Source organism: Podarcis melisellensis, assembly GCF_964234715.1.
Source record: "Podarcis melisellensis genome assembly, chromosome: 9".
In the NCBI taxonomy this organism is placed as follows: Eukaryota; Metazoa; Chordata; class Lepidosauria; order Squamata; family Lacertidae; genus Podarcis; species Podarcis melisellensis.
Window position 1 is genome coordinate 15,053,811 of NC_138541.1, and position 15,022 is coordinate 15,068,832.

The window sequence follows — 15,022 nt, forward strand, 5'->3', positions numbered from 1 at the left end:
ACTTTCTGGGAATGAAATGCTGCGCTGAAGAGGATTTCTTATTTACCGCCACCAGTCAGACTTTGGTGCACGTGAAACGGCAGGAGCGATAAGTAGTATTTGTGGAATATTGATTTATAACTAATGATTTTTGTGGGCTGACAAAGTGAAGAGTAACTCAACTTGACATTTGGGAATATATTCTAGTTAAATAAAAGTCTAATTTTGACACATGGAAAGCCGAAGTATGGTACACAACACAGAAAACAACCCATCCTGTTTCAATAATAATAATAATAATAATAATAATAATAATAATAATAATAATAATAATAAATTATTTATACCCCACCCATCTGGCTGGGTTTTTCCAGCCACTCTGGGTGGCTTCCAACAGAATATTAAAATACAAAAACCTATTAAACATTAAAAACTTCCCTAAACAGGGCTGCCTTCAGATGTCTTTTAGAAGTCCGGCAGTTATTTTTCTCTTTGACATCGGGTGGGAGGGCATTCCACAGGGTGGGTGCCACTACTGAGAAGGCCCTCTGCCTGGTTCCCTGTAACTTGACTTCTCGCAGCGAGGGAACTGCCAGAAGGCCCTCGGCACTAGACCTCAGTGTCTGGGCAGAACGATGGGGGTGGACACGCTCCTTCAGGTTGTTACGGTAAAATCTGGGTGCGAGGCTGCTCTGCCACCCAGCTCATCGGACTAAGTCCACGGGTCCCTGTGAAGGAAAATGAGCTCAGCCAGAGACAGGAGCAAGCTGCAGAATATCCAAGTTTATTGCGCAACAGGTTCAAGGCAAGATTGAACAGCGAGAAAGGGGTGACATGAACTTTTGAAACTTCCCTCCATGTCCCAGAATACAGTGCAAAATACATCCCAGTTACATCATGAATACATTAAGAAGAGGTTGGGTTACACAGATTACATCATGAATACATTAAGATGAGGTTGGGTTACACAGGATTAACATATGGAGGAGGGAGGGGGGAATATGCAGAGCTGGAGATATGCGCAGATAAGCACATCCTGAGTACCGGTGATGAGAAGACAATGGTCCATGTATGCATAGTCTGCCACTTGGCATTGCCCGGAGGAAAGGCTTGGCAGAGTGATTTGACAGGATTAGGGTCTTGACACCTTCCTTGAGGGATTATGGAGGACAGGGGAGGTGTCATGGAGTCCTAGAGAAATTGAGCAAATTGGCACGTTGATTTTCTATGAATTTTATAGATTTTAGTCCCTTTTGACATTGACAATTGGAAATAAATGGATATATTGTAGCGAAGAAGAAGATGAAGAAGACATGCCCCCCCCCCTCCGTATCAAGGTATACTGGACCAAGGCCGTTTAGGGCGTTAAAAGTCAGCAACAACACTTTGAATTATGCTTGGAAACGTACTGGGAGGCAGTGTAGGTCTTTCAAGATGGGTGTTATGTGGTCTCGGCTGCTGCTCCCAGTCACCAGTCTAGCTGCTGCATTCTGGATTAGTTGTAGTTTCTGGTTCATCTTCAAAGGTAGCCTCACATAGAGCGCATTGCAGTAGTCCAAGCGAGATAACCAGAGCATGCACCACTCTGGTGAGACAGTCCGTGGGCAGGTAGGGTCTCAGCCTGCGTACCAGATGGAGCTGATAAACAGCTGCCCTGGACACAGAATTAACCTGCGCCTCCATGGACAGCTGTGAGTCCAGAATGACTCCCAGGCTGCGCACCTGATCCTTCAGGGGCACAGTTACCCCATTCCGGACCAGGGAGTCCTCCACACCTGCCTCACACATTTCCCCCAATGTGTTCACCAAGCAAAAATAGATTCAACAGGTAGCGTTTTACTGTGCTTTCTAGCCACATTTCCTAACTCTGTGAACAAAAGACAAATGATTAAACCACCTCTAAAATTAGTTATGTACATATTCACATATTTTGCAATGTTTACTGCCCTTTAGCAAATATGTTATTTGGGTTCATTCCAAAGTTTCTGCAGGCACATTTTTTTTTAGTTAAGTAAACAAGGTAGCCCAGAGTTTTACTGAGGGGAAATGTTTGGGATTCATGTTCAGATAATGTTTTTCACCCCCTCCCCATGTTTCTTGATCAGAAATCCAAGTTCAAAACAAATGCATGGAGGACAATAAATTCTCATATATTATCTTTACTTCTTGCCTGGGGTAGCAGTATATATTAGCCTAGTGGGTTAAAAATAGTGTCTCCTTCCGTTTGCCTCAAGGAAAGTTATAGAAAAAAAAGACCCCCTTCTCCCTTAAGATGTGCTTTGAGTTTCTTAGCCATTTAAAAAACCATAAATTAGTAAACCATCTCTTGCTTCATTGCTTTGACACACAGGCCCCCAAACTTTTAATCCCTTCATTCTATGATTGGCCTTTGGTCTGGTCTTCCACCAGTTCCTGAAAATTTGGGGACTTGCCTCAGCCGAAGAGGGTTGTTAAGCTTTTTTTGGGAACATCTCAAAAATGTGGTGTCCCCCACCACATCATTTTTCTTTAAAAAATCACCCTAGTTGCCATATGCCTGGGTTTTCCTGCACATTTTGCTGATTCAGCAAAAATCTGCCCGGGCGCCATTTTGATAGTCTAACCCAGACGTATGGCAGTCCCAGACAAGGAACTCCCGGGCTGACTTATACAACTCAGGTTGGCTGACCTATTGAAGATAAAATCTGTAAACATGACAAATGGTGTTGATCGCCGTCTGAGAAGAATTCTTTGGCCTGAGGAGACACATGGTGCCAGGGTAACTGGGTGTGAGGTGACAGGAAAAGGGAGTCTTTTAGCAAGGTGTTCTGGGAAGAAGAGACGAGAGAAGAAAGACTGGGATCCATTTTAGGCAGGTTGGCTGAAGGCTGGCTAGGAGAGATCCCTTGGACTCCAGGGCTGCACTGCTGAGGCGGACAAGCCCCTCTTGAAATGAAATATGTACAGGAATCATGTACCCTAAAAACCACAAAACTACTTCTCCTCTGTTCTCCCATTGGATGTTTGGGCTTGACTAAGGGCCCCCTTACCTGCACCCCAAGCAACACAGGTGGCTCTGTGGTCTAAACCACAGAGCCTAGGGCTTGCCGATCAGAAGGTCAGCAGTTCAAATCCCCATGATGGGGTGAGCTCCCGTTGCTCAGTCCTTGCTCCTGCCAACCTAGCAGTTTGAAAGCACATCAAAATGCAAGTAGATAATTAGGTCCCATTCTGGTGGGAAGGTAAACAGCATTTCTGTGCACTGCTCTGGTTCCCCAGGAGTGGTTTAGTCCTGCTGGCCACGTGACCCGGAAGCTGTCTGTGGACAAACAGCAGCTCCCTCGGCCTATAGAGCAAGATGAGCGTGCAACCCCAGAGTCATCTGTGACCGGACCTAACGGTCAGGGGTACATTTACCTTTAGCTGCACCCCAAACCCAGTTTGAGCACTGGACTATTTAGATTGGCTGGGACAGATTGGTCAGCTTAATGTCTGAGAGAGGGGCTAGGAGGCTAAAGGAAGAACAACAGATTGAGTGATTATATTATCAGGGTGGTGGGGGGGACTTTTTTCACCATTTTCCAAAGCCAATAAGGATACAGTTCTACTTCCGCTTCCAGCCAGCCAAGCCAAGGAGAGCAGGGACTTGCGGCTGTTCCCATGGGATGGGGGCTTGAGGCTGTTCAGTGGGGTGTCAATTAGGCAGGCATAAATCTGCAAAATATTTGCATGGAAAGCCAGATCTTTGGAGCATTGCATCAGGAGTGTTGAGGGCAGCTGTGTGGCCATTTGGAACCTAGCCAGGATGTCAGTTTCTGATTAATAAATAACAGTGCGCACACAGGTGTGCATTGGTCTCAGTGTGCAGAACTTTTCTCAAAAGAAGATGCATCTTTTGCTTGAGATCCCTGTGTTTTTTCTTGTAGTCCTCTACTCCTATTTAGAGGCTCTTGTCAAGCTTTTCATTCCCGTGAAGGAAAAATGTGTCAGCGGACAAATTGTTCTGATCACTGGATCCGGCCATGGGCTTGGGAGAGCCACTGCTTACGAATTTGCGAGGCGCCAATGCAAGTTAGTTCTGTGGGATATCAACAAGGTATGATTGCGTTATTGCTAGGATTGGAGCTGGGTTAGTCTACACTGACTGGACCTTTTTCAATAGCATCCTCTAAAAGAATTCTAACTGGTTTTTGAGGCACTTTCCCAGTGAGCTTTCAATCCCTTTCCATTTCTAGAATGGCGTTGAAGAAACTGCTGAAGAATGCAGGAGGCTGGGAGTCACAGCACATGCTTTTGTGGTGGACTGTAGCAAGAAAGAGGACATCTACAGCGCTGCAGAGAAGGTGAGCCTTCAGATTCCCCCAAGGGCTTCCCCAACCTGCTATGATGCTAGTATCCTAAAGTTCAGCTCCTGCCAACCTAGCAGTTCGAAAGCACACCAGTGCAAGTAGATAAATAGGTACCACTGCGGTGGGAAGGTACCGTCCAGGGGTCCTTTACCTTAACTGTCCAGGGGTCCTTTACCTTTTTACCTAAAGTTCAGCAAATTATTAAATATTGCTATTTGTTATTTATATAATATCACTATTTGTGCACACCCTCCTCCTCCTCCTCCTCCTTTGGTGATCACTCGTAGCCGAGTAAGATTGTCTTCAGTAAACACGGTTTTAACAATGAGTCCGTAAGTGACTGTGGAGGCCAATTCTGGATCCACATGTCCTTCCACAGTGGGGACATTGGTTTCCAGGCAGGAGTTGATCGCGGTGTGGATTTGCCAAGTGTGCCTTCCTCTTAGCACACGTCTCCCTTGCGTCCTGAGTTTGAGTGTCTTTGTTAAAGGCTGTTCTCCAACTGAAGCATTCACAGGCTAGTGTTTCCCACTTGTCAGTGTTTATACTACGTTTTTTAAGATTTGCCTTGAGACAGTCTTTAAACCTCTTTTGTTGACCACCAGCATTACGCTTTCCCTTTTTAAGTTCGGAGAGTAGAGTAGTTGCTTTGGAAGACGATCATCAGGCATCCACACAACATGAGCAGTCCAACGAAGTTGGTGTTGAAGAATCATTGCTTCAGCACTGGTGATCTTTGCTTCTGCCAGTACACTGATATTAGTTCGCCTGTCTTCCCATGAACAGGAATGGTAGGAGTGGTAAGTCACTGTCAAAGATCACTGAAATAGAGGCCTTGATAATGCCACTACTAGGGTTTTGCCAACAGCATCAGCTAACTACATTTTAGTGATAGCTGATCCATGGCCATTTGATGTACCTTTGGGGACTATTAATTTGGTGTGTATTTATTATTGGTTGGTTAACATGCAGGCCTGTCATTTCTTTCACAGGATTGTATTTGAATGGTAATGGTTTTCATTTCATATTATTGCTAGCTGATGAAGATTTATCATTGAACCAGTTCATTATCCTGAAAGATCTTTGACCTTTGACAGTAAACTACCACTCCCACCATTCCTGTTCATAGAACATTTATTTGATTCTTATTAGTTTGTGACTCCATGCACATATTATACGTCTTCTGTTTATGAATTTTGAAACAGTATAGTGTTTTAAAAATATTGTCTGTATATTATTAGCTGACTTGTTGCTTGTTGTTGTTTAGAGTGTTCTGATTTGCAACACACAGGATTTTCTTTGTTGTTGTTGTTTAGTCATTTAGTCGTGTCCGACTCTTCGTGACCCCATGGACCAGAGCACGCCAGGCACTCCTGCCTTCCACTGCCTCCCACAGTTTGGTCATACTCATGTTTGTAGCTTCGAGAACACTGTCCAACCATCTCGTACTCTGGCATCCCCTTCTCCTTATGCCCTCCATCTTTCCCAACATCAGGGTCTTTTCCAGGGAGTCTTCTCTTCTCATGAGGTGGCCAAAGTACTGGAGCCTCAGCTTCATGATCTGTCCTTCCAGTGAGGACTCAGGGCTGATTTCCTTCAGAATGGAGAGGTTTGATCTTTTTGCAGTCCATGGGTCTCTCAAGAGTCTCCTCCAGCACCATAATTCAAAAGCATCAATTCTTCGGCGATCAGCCTTCTTTATGGTCCAGCTTCTTTATGAGATTTTCTTTGGGTTATACCAAGTCAGATCATTGGTCTTTCTTTCTTTCATTCTCCACAATGAATGGGAGTAGGTCTCCAGAGTTTTGAGCAGGAACATTTCCCAGCCCTTCCTGGAATTGTTAAGGATTGAGACCTTCTGAGGTGTTACACATATCTAGGCTTCATTATCAGCTTAGCAGCAGGAATGCTTGGGAAATGGTAGGTAGTGTGCCAAACACTTAAAGGAAAACATGCCCACAACTTCTTGTGCAAGGTAGTTTCTCATTCTCATTCCATTTGTTTTATATGAAGTAAGCGGCGTTGCTCGTTGGCAGCTAGCCAAACTGCAGAGATATATTCAGTGGAGATTTGTGCATTAGGTCTCCCAGGGCAATGCACCAGTAAAAAATTAAAAAAAAAAAATTAAAGTCCTGCACTATCTCAAAACCATACTCTTTCTCCTACTATCAAATCCTTCCACTTCACCTGAGAGAGACCCGTGGAGACATTTGTGTCCCTCTCCTCTTCTCCGGAGAATCAGCTCTCTGCACTGCTCAGAATGGAGATCCCTCCCTGATGGAGAGTTCTGGAGAGCTCAAAAATCTTGTTCCTAGTTTTGTGTGTCGAGGACCCCCAAGACACCCCCTGAATATAAACACGGTTCACACATCATTTTTGTTTTTGTTTTTGGCATAATTTTGGCCACAACTTTATTGAATTACAGTAAGTGAGTGGTTGCTTAGGCATTGGTTAGTGACTATCTGTTGCCACTTGGAGGTAGGAACAGTACTGACAACCACACCTGTGCGGAAGTCAGTAAGGGTAAACAATTTTGGGGAGAGAATAAAGCTGGGTGCCAGGCTCTCCCCTCTCCCCAAATGCTCCCAGGGGCTCTTGTGTGGCCCTAGCCCTTTGCCAGGGATTTGGACAAAAGCATGTCGAGCCCCTGGATTCCTTTAATGGAATACCCTTGCAGCAACAGCAGCAGCAGCATTGGAGGGGCAACCACATCCACTCCACCAACCAAAAAATTAACCAATGCCTAACCGCAACCTTAGGGATGCAGGTGGCGCTGTGGGTTAAACCACAGAGCCTAGGCCTCGCTGATCAGAAGGTTGGTGGTTTGAATCCCCGCGACGGGGTGAGCTCCCGTTGCTCGGTCCCTGCTCCTGCCAACCTAGCAGTTCGAAAGCATGTCAAAGTGCAATTAGATAAATAGGTACCACTCTGGCGGGAAGGTAAACGGCATTTCCGTGCACTGCTCTGGTTCACCAGAAGCGGCTTAGCCATGCTGGCCACATGACCCGGAAGCTGTACGCCGGCTCCCTTGGCCAATAAAGCGAGATGAGCACCGCAACCGCAGAGTCGGCCACAACTGGACCTAATGGCCAGGGGTCCCTTACCTTTACCTTTAACCGCAACCTTACAAGTTGTGATGATTTGCTACGCAGTAGGCAAAACCCAAATGGCAACAGCCATTCAGCCAAATGGTAAAATTTCTACCAGGCCCCTGCTCCAAAGCAAACGACCCCATGACAGGCTTAGCAAGGTCAGCGCAAACAAACCCTAAGGGAGGGTGGGCGGGTAATCCGATGTGCGCAGTAAACTTTGTTTACTCCTAATAAATGCATTGCCCTTTTTAATCATCATCATAATCTTATTTGTATGTTGCCTTTCCATAGTAAAAACCATGCACAAGGCAGCTTACATGAAAAGATTTACATAAATACAAGTATAATGAAAGTAGCCAAAAACAATTAATAAAACATATCACAAAGAACACAACCAAACTGAACAATTTCCACATAAATCATAAGATCTAACCCCCCCAAAAAAACCAATAACAGCAACAACAACAACAAAAAATATCCAACAACCCCACCCTGAAACAATACCCCGGCCAAAGAGTCTGTTCAGCAGCTTCAGCTTTTGTAGCTGGAGTCAGTCTGGAACCCTCCCTCCCAGGCCAGGTGGGAAAAGGCCTGAAAGGCAGGGAGCAGGTCTTCCAGGACTTCCAGCCTAGATGGAATAATAAATGGAATAAAAGCAGCCAATAATAAAAATAATGGACCAACTGGACTTCTTATGTTTTTCGTTTTAGTTAGGGGTTCAGGGCAAGATCCTGTCAAAGTTAAGCGCTTTCCCACCCTATTGGAGGGGGGGGAGAGAAATTTAACAATTAAAAATTGCTTTATGCTACAATCTAGTACAATCTGCCTGGGAGCAAGCCTTATTGAACTCCATAGGATTTCATTCGGGGTAGACATGCATAGAATGGCACTGTTAGGACTTCATTAACCCACTCAGCAGGGTCAAGTCACAAAGGGGAGTCATGCAAACCTACCTGTCCATACTCACTGGCGATAGCAAAATGAATATGAGAAATTCAAGAAAGTTGCAATCCTGGCACATATGCTTGTGGAGATTGAGGCACAGGATCATCCTACATTTCTGCATAAAATTTGAATGTGCTTATTTATATTTACAGTACAGTATAGATGTCCCCGGGAAAGGAAGGCATTGAGCAGCTGCTAAAGGTGTTCTGTGCTGACACTGTGCTTTGCAGTGTGTCCAACCACCCTATAAGCAAACTAATGTTGCTGTTTTTTCCAGTTCCTAAAGGGAGGATCTAGGCAATACAGAGCTTGCCACAAAAGACTCGGGGGTTCAGGCCCTAAGAACCTAATCTAACCTCCTGTAATCTGTATTATTATTATTATTATTATTATTATTATTATTATTATTATTTGCATTTATTCATTCCATACATCACAAAATGTCTCAGAGCAGCTAAACACCTCTGCCCTATATTACTCCCTTTATTTAAAGGTGAGAAAGGAGATTGGTGATGTGGACATCTTGATGAACAACGCCGGGGTGATCTCCCCAACAGACGTGCTGTCAACTGAGGATCAAGCTATTCAAAAAATTTTTGAAGTCAACATCCTTGCTCACTACTGGGTAATGAAGAATCATTAAGCACAGCCCTGTTGCAAGAACATGCCTATGAGCACATCATTGTGTAATGGGAGGTACTGACATTCTTGTCATGATCTCCTGCAGCCTTCAGGCAACCTTCTGGCCTCCAGGTTATTTGAATGACAAGCTTTCATGGTAGTCCTGGCAGGGGCTGATGGGAGCTGTAGTTCAAAACATTTGGAAGGTGCCATGCTGGCGAAAGGGCGGACAACTCTCTCTCACATGGATAATGTTGGAGCGTTCCCATGAGTGCCACAGGGCAGATTGGTGCTATGTTGTTGGAAAAGGCGATCATCTCCCCCGCCCCCCAGTTATATTTTTGAAATATACTCAGAGTCGCAAAGTGATTTCATGCTCTTTATTCAGCTCATAGTGGTGAGGAGGAATGAATGCAAGTCCCCTCCAAGTATCTGCTTTATATACATTATTTACACAATGGGCTGCACATGATTGGCTAATTCTGGAATTCTACTGTAAGCCAATCAGGTTGTGGATTCACTTCTATCTGGAGCATGATTGGGTGGTTCCTGCTAACCAATCATACTGCTGCATTGTTCTAGGACCAATCAGACTGCTGCATTCTGAATCCTATTGTTCTAGGACCAATCAGACTGCTGCCTTTTGGATCCTATTCAATTCAGTACATAACAATTTTCAAATTTTCAAAAACATTCACATATACACTCCAATACATAATATTTTTTTTTCTTTTCTTTTGCTGACTTCCCACCCCGATTTCCATCATCTGATGTGACATTACACCTGAATGAAAAGATGCAGCGTGGTTCAGCGCTGTTTTATTACAGTAGCTCAGTGCAGCACTATTTCGTTTTTATTTCTGCATCTGGTTTTCAAATTTATACCATAAATTGTTCTGCTCATCCTATGGATTGAAGAAGCGTGATATTAAATAACGCATGTATATAAAGAACTAGGATCCCTGCTCCTTGCCCCTCCCCACTTGCACTTGGAGGATGGGAGAGTGGAACTTACGCGACTGCATTGGCCCCTATGGAATAAAACCCACTTCAGAATAAATAAAGGAAACTAAGAACAAACAAACCTGAAACAACAACAACAGAATTGGTACAACAGTCGCTACTGTTTTACTAAATGGCTGACTTCTATGGAAAGTTACCAGGGCCATCTTACCCATAGGTGCTAGGGGTGCAGGGCACCTGGTCGCCAGGCTCTCAGGGGTACTAGGCTTAGAGTCCGGGGCTGAGATGTGGAGTCCAGGGATTGGGAAGAGCTGACAGCCGCTGCCGAGAGCCCATTGGGTGAGCGAGGCACTGAGGCAGCTGTGATTGGCGGGCCGTTGAGAGGCCCGCCCAGTGCATGCTGCTCACATGAGGCGCACGGCTTCACTCAGTCGCCGCTGCTACCTCCTCACACACGACTGTTGTTGCGCTGGGCTCTGCTTGCCCACCCCCAGGCGCCCCCCTTTGCTCTGCTGCCGCTGCTGCCTCAGGCTCCTCTGTTGCTGCTGAGGTGGCTAGCCAAGCCAGCTCTGTTGTGCGCACCTCACCAGCCCACCCTAAAAAAAAAGTCATCAATTTTGGGTTTCTCCTCCCTAAAAACAGGTCAACAACTCTGGGCAAACGGGGGGGGGGGAGGGTTGCCGGGCGGATCTTTGCACCCCAGCGCCGCATATGCTTAAGACGGCCCTGAAAGTTACTCCCCTTTCTTTTTAAACTTTCAGACTGCAAAAGCATTTCTACCAACCATGATGAAGAACAACCACGGCCATATCATCACTGTGGCTTCTGCTGGGGGACACATAGTGGCTCCATTCCTCGTGGCTTATTGGTGCGTATATAGGAGAGACATTTCCCCATCAGCAGAAATAAAAGAAGCCATAAAATAATACCCTACTCTTGTTAAATTTGTGAGTAAGTTTACTTGTATTGGTTTTATTTACCCAACAACTGATTTTATATGGAATCTTACCTTTTGAGAAATGCAGCTTATAGGAAGAATACTTTGGATGGGATTCAGCTTTTTCTTCCTCCCCTCTCCCAGAAATGTTTTCCCGAGGGTCCCCCAACTATCTGGAGGACATTCTGAGTGTGTGTGAGGAGCAGCCACAGAGAGGACAGGGGTGGGGTGTTCTGTTGTGCAAGTGGACATGTGTGGCACAAGCAGAATGGCAGTTCCCATTCTAAATGCAGCTCCTGCTCCTGTTTCAGAAGCTGCACCTATGGATTCCCAATGTTGTGGTGCCATTTTCTGGGAGCATGAATGTCTGTGGTGTGGAAGGCAAGGGTTCAGAAGTTCTGGAATTCAGGCAGAAGCTCTTTGGACTACATCATAAGTGTCCAGCCAATGGCAATACACACTTGAAGTCCACAAGCTTGCGATTCTTAATTTATATACCGCTTCTTGGATCAGGGACACGGGTGGCGCTGTGGGTTAAACCGCAGAGCCTAGGACTTGCCGATCAGAAGGTTCTCCTCTGTTCTCCCATTGGGCTTGACTAAGGGCCCCCTTACCTGCACCCCAAGCAACACAGGTGGCTCTGTGGTCTAAACCGCAGAGCCTAGGGCTTGCCGATCAGAAGGTCAGCAGTTTGAATCCCCGCAACGGGGTGAGCTCCCGTTGCTCGGTCCCTGCTCCTGCCCACCTAGCAGTTCAAAAGCACGTCAAAGTGCAAGTAGATAATTAGGTACCACTCCGGCGGGAAGGTAACGCCGCTTCCGTGCGCTGCTCTGGTTCACCAGAAGCGGTTTAGTCCTGCTGGCCACATGACCCGGAAGCTGTACGTCGGCTCCCTCGGCCAATAAAGCAAGATGAGCGCCACAACCCAAGAGTCGGTCACGACTGGACCTAATGGCCAGGGGTCCCTTTACCTTTACCTCTTGGACCAGAGGTCCCCACTTTGGTGAACAGCGCATGGATGCCACCAAAGATACAATGAAAGTACCATGAAATGCAATAAGCCAATCATCCGTCAATATTATGATACATGTAAGGCAGCGGAATCACAGCATCGGGCAGGGGTGGGGAAATTGTGACCCTCCATATGTTGCTGGACTTTCAACTCCCATCAGTCCTGTTCAGTATGGCCAATATAGTGAGGGATGATGGGAGTTGCAGTCCAGCAACAGTTGACGCACCACCATTTCTCGATCCCTGATGCAGAAGGAGAAGAATAAAATGATTCCCTCCCAAACTAAAGGATTTCAGAGTGCTCTCACCATTTCCACATCCCACATGCTTAGGAGCTAGAAACCTGAGCCCAGTCAATAAGAGATCATCATAACTATAGTCATCTTACTTTAACCAGAGGAACTGAGTGGTGCTTGATTCCTAACCTAAAGCTAATTCTCATGACCCTGGGATTGCTGAGTGGGCGAAGATTTCACTGAATATCCAAATCCCAGTTGGCCAAAATGTGCTTCCAGTAGCTGATCAGCAGTTGAGTGGCAAAAGCACATGCATGCATTATAAAAATTAGCATGTGGAGAGGAAGCTCATAAGTCTACTCTAGAACAAATATAATCACTCCATATGTGTAGGTCTGAGGTTAGAGAGGGCCGACAGCTCTAAAAACAGCTGCATGTTGTCCCTGAATATTTCTGATGTTTCATGTGAGATTTGTATTGTGCCGAAGGCAATCCTGATCATCCAGCCACTAAGCTATGTCCGAAATTTCTTGTAGCTCGTCTAAATTTGCTGCAGTTGGGCTTCACCGAGCTCTGACAGAAGAGCTTTCTGCATTGAAGAAAGACGGGGTCAAGACTTCATGCATCTGCCCTATGTTTATAAATTCCGACTTTGTCAAAAATCCGTCTTCAAGGTACTGAATAAGAAAGGTGTGACACTGACATTTAGAAAAATCCAATGTTAAAAGTGCCCTTTTGTAGTGCCAGTCATTTAGTCCTTCCTTTCCTTTTGTTTCATCTATTGTTGTGTCCCAGATGTCTTTTTTTAATTGAACATTCATAATGATTTGTGCTTATCAAGATGCTATTTTGGCGGTTACACACGATATCACTTTCAATACTCTTTGTGCCTGCAAAAGTTTCAGTGGGGGGCCATGCTGCTTCATTTCCAACAGTAACTTCCTGCTGAAATCCTGAGAGCCAGTGTGGTGTAGTGGTTAAGAGCAGTAGACTCGTAATCTGGAGAACCGGGTTCGATTCCCTGCTCCTCCACATGCAGCTGCTGGGTGACCTTGGGCTAGTCAGACTTATTTGAAGTCTCTCAGCCCCACTCACCTCACAGAGTGCTTGTTGTTGGGGAGGAAGGGAAAGGAGAATGTTAGCCGCTTTGAGACTCCTTCGGGTAGTGATAAAGCGGGATATCAAATCCAAACTCTTCTTCTTCTTCTATAACTGTTCATGCCACAGATTATATCGGTGGCATGGCGTGGGTTTTTTGCCGTGCTTTCCAGACAGCAATAATGTGGTAGGTGGTATTGGGGAAGCGTCGCAGAACAACAAATAAAGCAAAACAAATCCACCATTAAAGCACTTTTATAGCATCAGAGAGCATGTTGCAGAATATTGCTGCAATAAAATAATGGTCTGGAGTGGCCCAGCCTCTTTTAAAAATAATCTGAGTTTCCATTTAGATTTGCTTCAGGTCGTTCTGTTAAAAGAAATCCTCCCCTACCTTCTCTTGTGTTTTGGCTTCATTTACCTGTGCTCCAGGCCTATTATGTGAGCATCATCCCATTGCCTGATTTTTGTACTGGTCGCAAGTTCCAAGCCTTGACCTTGCAAAGAATATGCAAATAGAATGTTGCTTTTTTCCTCTCTAACTTCAGATTAATGCCTCCATTGGAGCCTGAAGAAGTTGCAAGTCAAGCAATGAAGGGAATTCTAACCAATGAGAGCATGATTTTCATCCCACGATTTCTGAAAGTCAGTGTCATGCTGGATAGGTAAGCATGCTGAAAAATGAAAGCCAACTGCTAAATGTATTTTTTTTAAAACAAAACACAAAAACCAAAACCACTTTTGGCCTAATTAATGTGTCTGTTGCTTTCAGAGTGTTACTTCCAGGTAGACAAATGACAGGGAACATATAGGTCTTCACATGACTATAACTTCAGTCATCCCTTACCATTGCCGTGCTGGCCACAGCAGATGGGAGTCAAAGCCCAACATTTAGAAAGTTGCAGGATTCACCACACTGAAAAACTAATATATCTTCTTCTTTTCTCCAGGTTTCTTCCAGCTCGTGGAGCTAAAGCTTTGTGGAAGCTGAATAAACTTAAATTTGATTTTACCATTGGATACAAGGACAAGGAAAACTAAGGGGATAGGATTCCTGTTTTTAAATGCTTTTAACTCTTTGGAGCTGTAATTCTGGATAGAATCTAATCTGTTATGAAACCTATCATACACCTCCTTCTTGTAGCAAGTAGCTCCATCAACCTATGTATGCATGAATGGCAGGGAGAAATCAACTTTTCCTTGCAACTGAAATGATGTCTTCCTATCTCTTAAGAATGGTGTAATCCAGAGTTACTGTAAGTTTCCTCCCTCTCTAAACAAAGAAATAATAATGTTTTGTATAATGAAATGAATGAAGCCTCTTACTCAGTTCTTTCAGGGAGAAATGCAAAATGTCACTGGACGGTGGATGAGGCATTTACTGTTAGGATATTTCCGTTCCACCTTAAGAGGGAGCAGGCTGTGTGAGTCAGAGTCTGCGTATTTCCTGTTCACAGGATTTGTGTTTGCTGTTGCTTTCGTTTCTCTCTCTCGGTGCCTGAACATGCTAGCAGGCGGTCATGTTTGTTCTTTGTTCTGACCAACGCTGAATAAACTTGTAAATATGCTCTCCTGCTGTGCAACTTTCGCTGTGTGAATTCTGCTGATAGAGTGTGCATCAGCCCAGGAATGTGGCAATCTATTTCTGGAGCTTGTGCCGCTAATTGCTGATACTGTATCTACGGGAGATTGATGGATGTCCGGAGTCCGGAGTCGACGTGGAGGCAGTGGTGGCCTTTGTCTCCCTGGCAGTATCCCAACATTTACAACTTTCTCCCTTGAAGTATGAAATAATGCAGCAGAACCCAATAA

The 15,022-nt window shown here is 45.0% G+C and overlaps 1 protein-coding gene across 1 annotated transcript; it reads left to right on the forward strand.

Annotated features, from left to right (window-relative positions):
- The first annotated feature begins 3,804 nt into the window (after positions 1–3,804).
- On the forward strand, positions 3,805–14,333 carry LOC309377689 (estradiol 17-beta-dehydrogenase 11-like). The gene is made up of 7 exons (XM_081925326.1): positions 3,805–4,054; positions 4,194–4,301; positions 8,838–8,969; positions 10,690–10,796; positions 12,649–12,786; positions 13,759–13,875; positions 14,161–14,333. The coding sequence occupies exons 1-7, from the start codon at positions 3,845–3,847 to the stop codon at positions 14,249–14,251; spliced, it is 903 nt and encodes a 300-aa protein (XP_081781452.1). The 5' UTR covers positions 3,805–3,844; the 3' UTR covers positions 14,252–14,333.
- Positions 14,334–15,022: the final 689 nt, after the last annotated feature.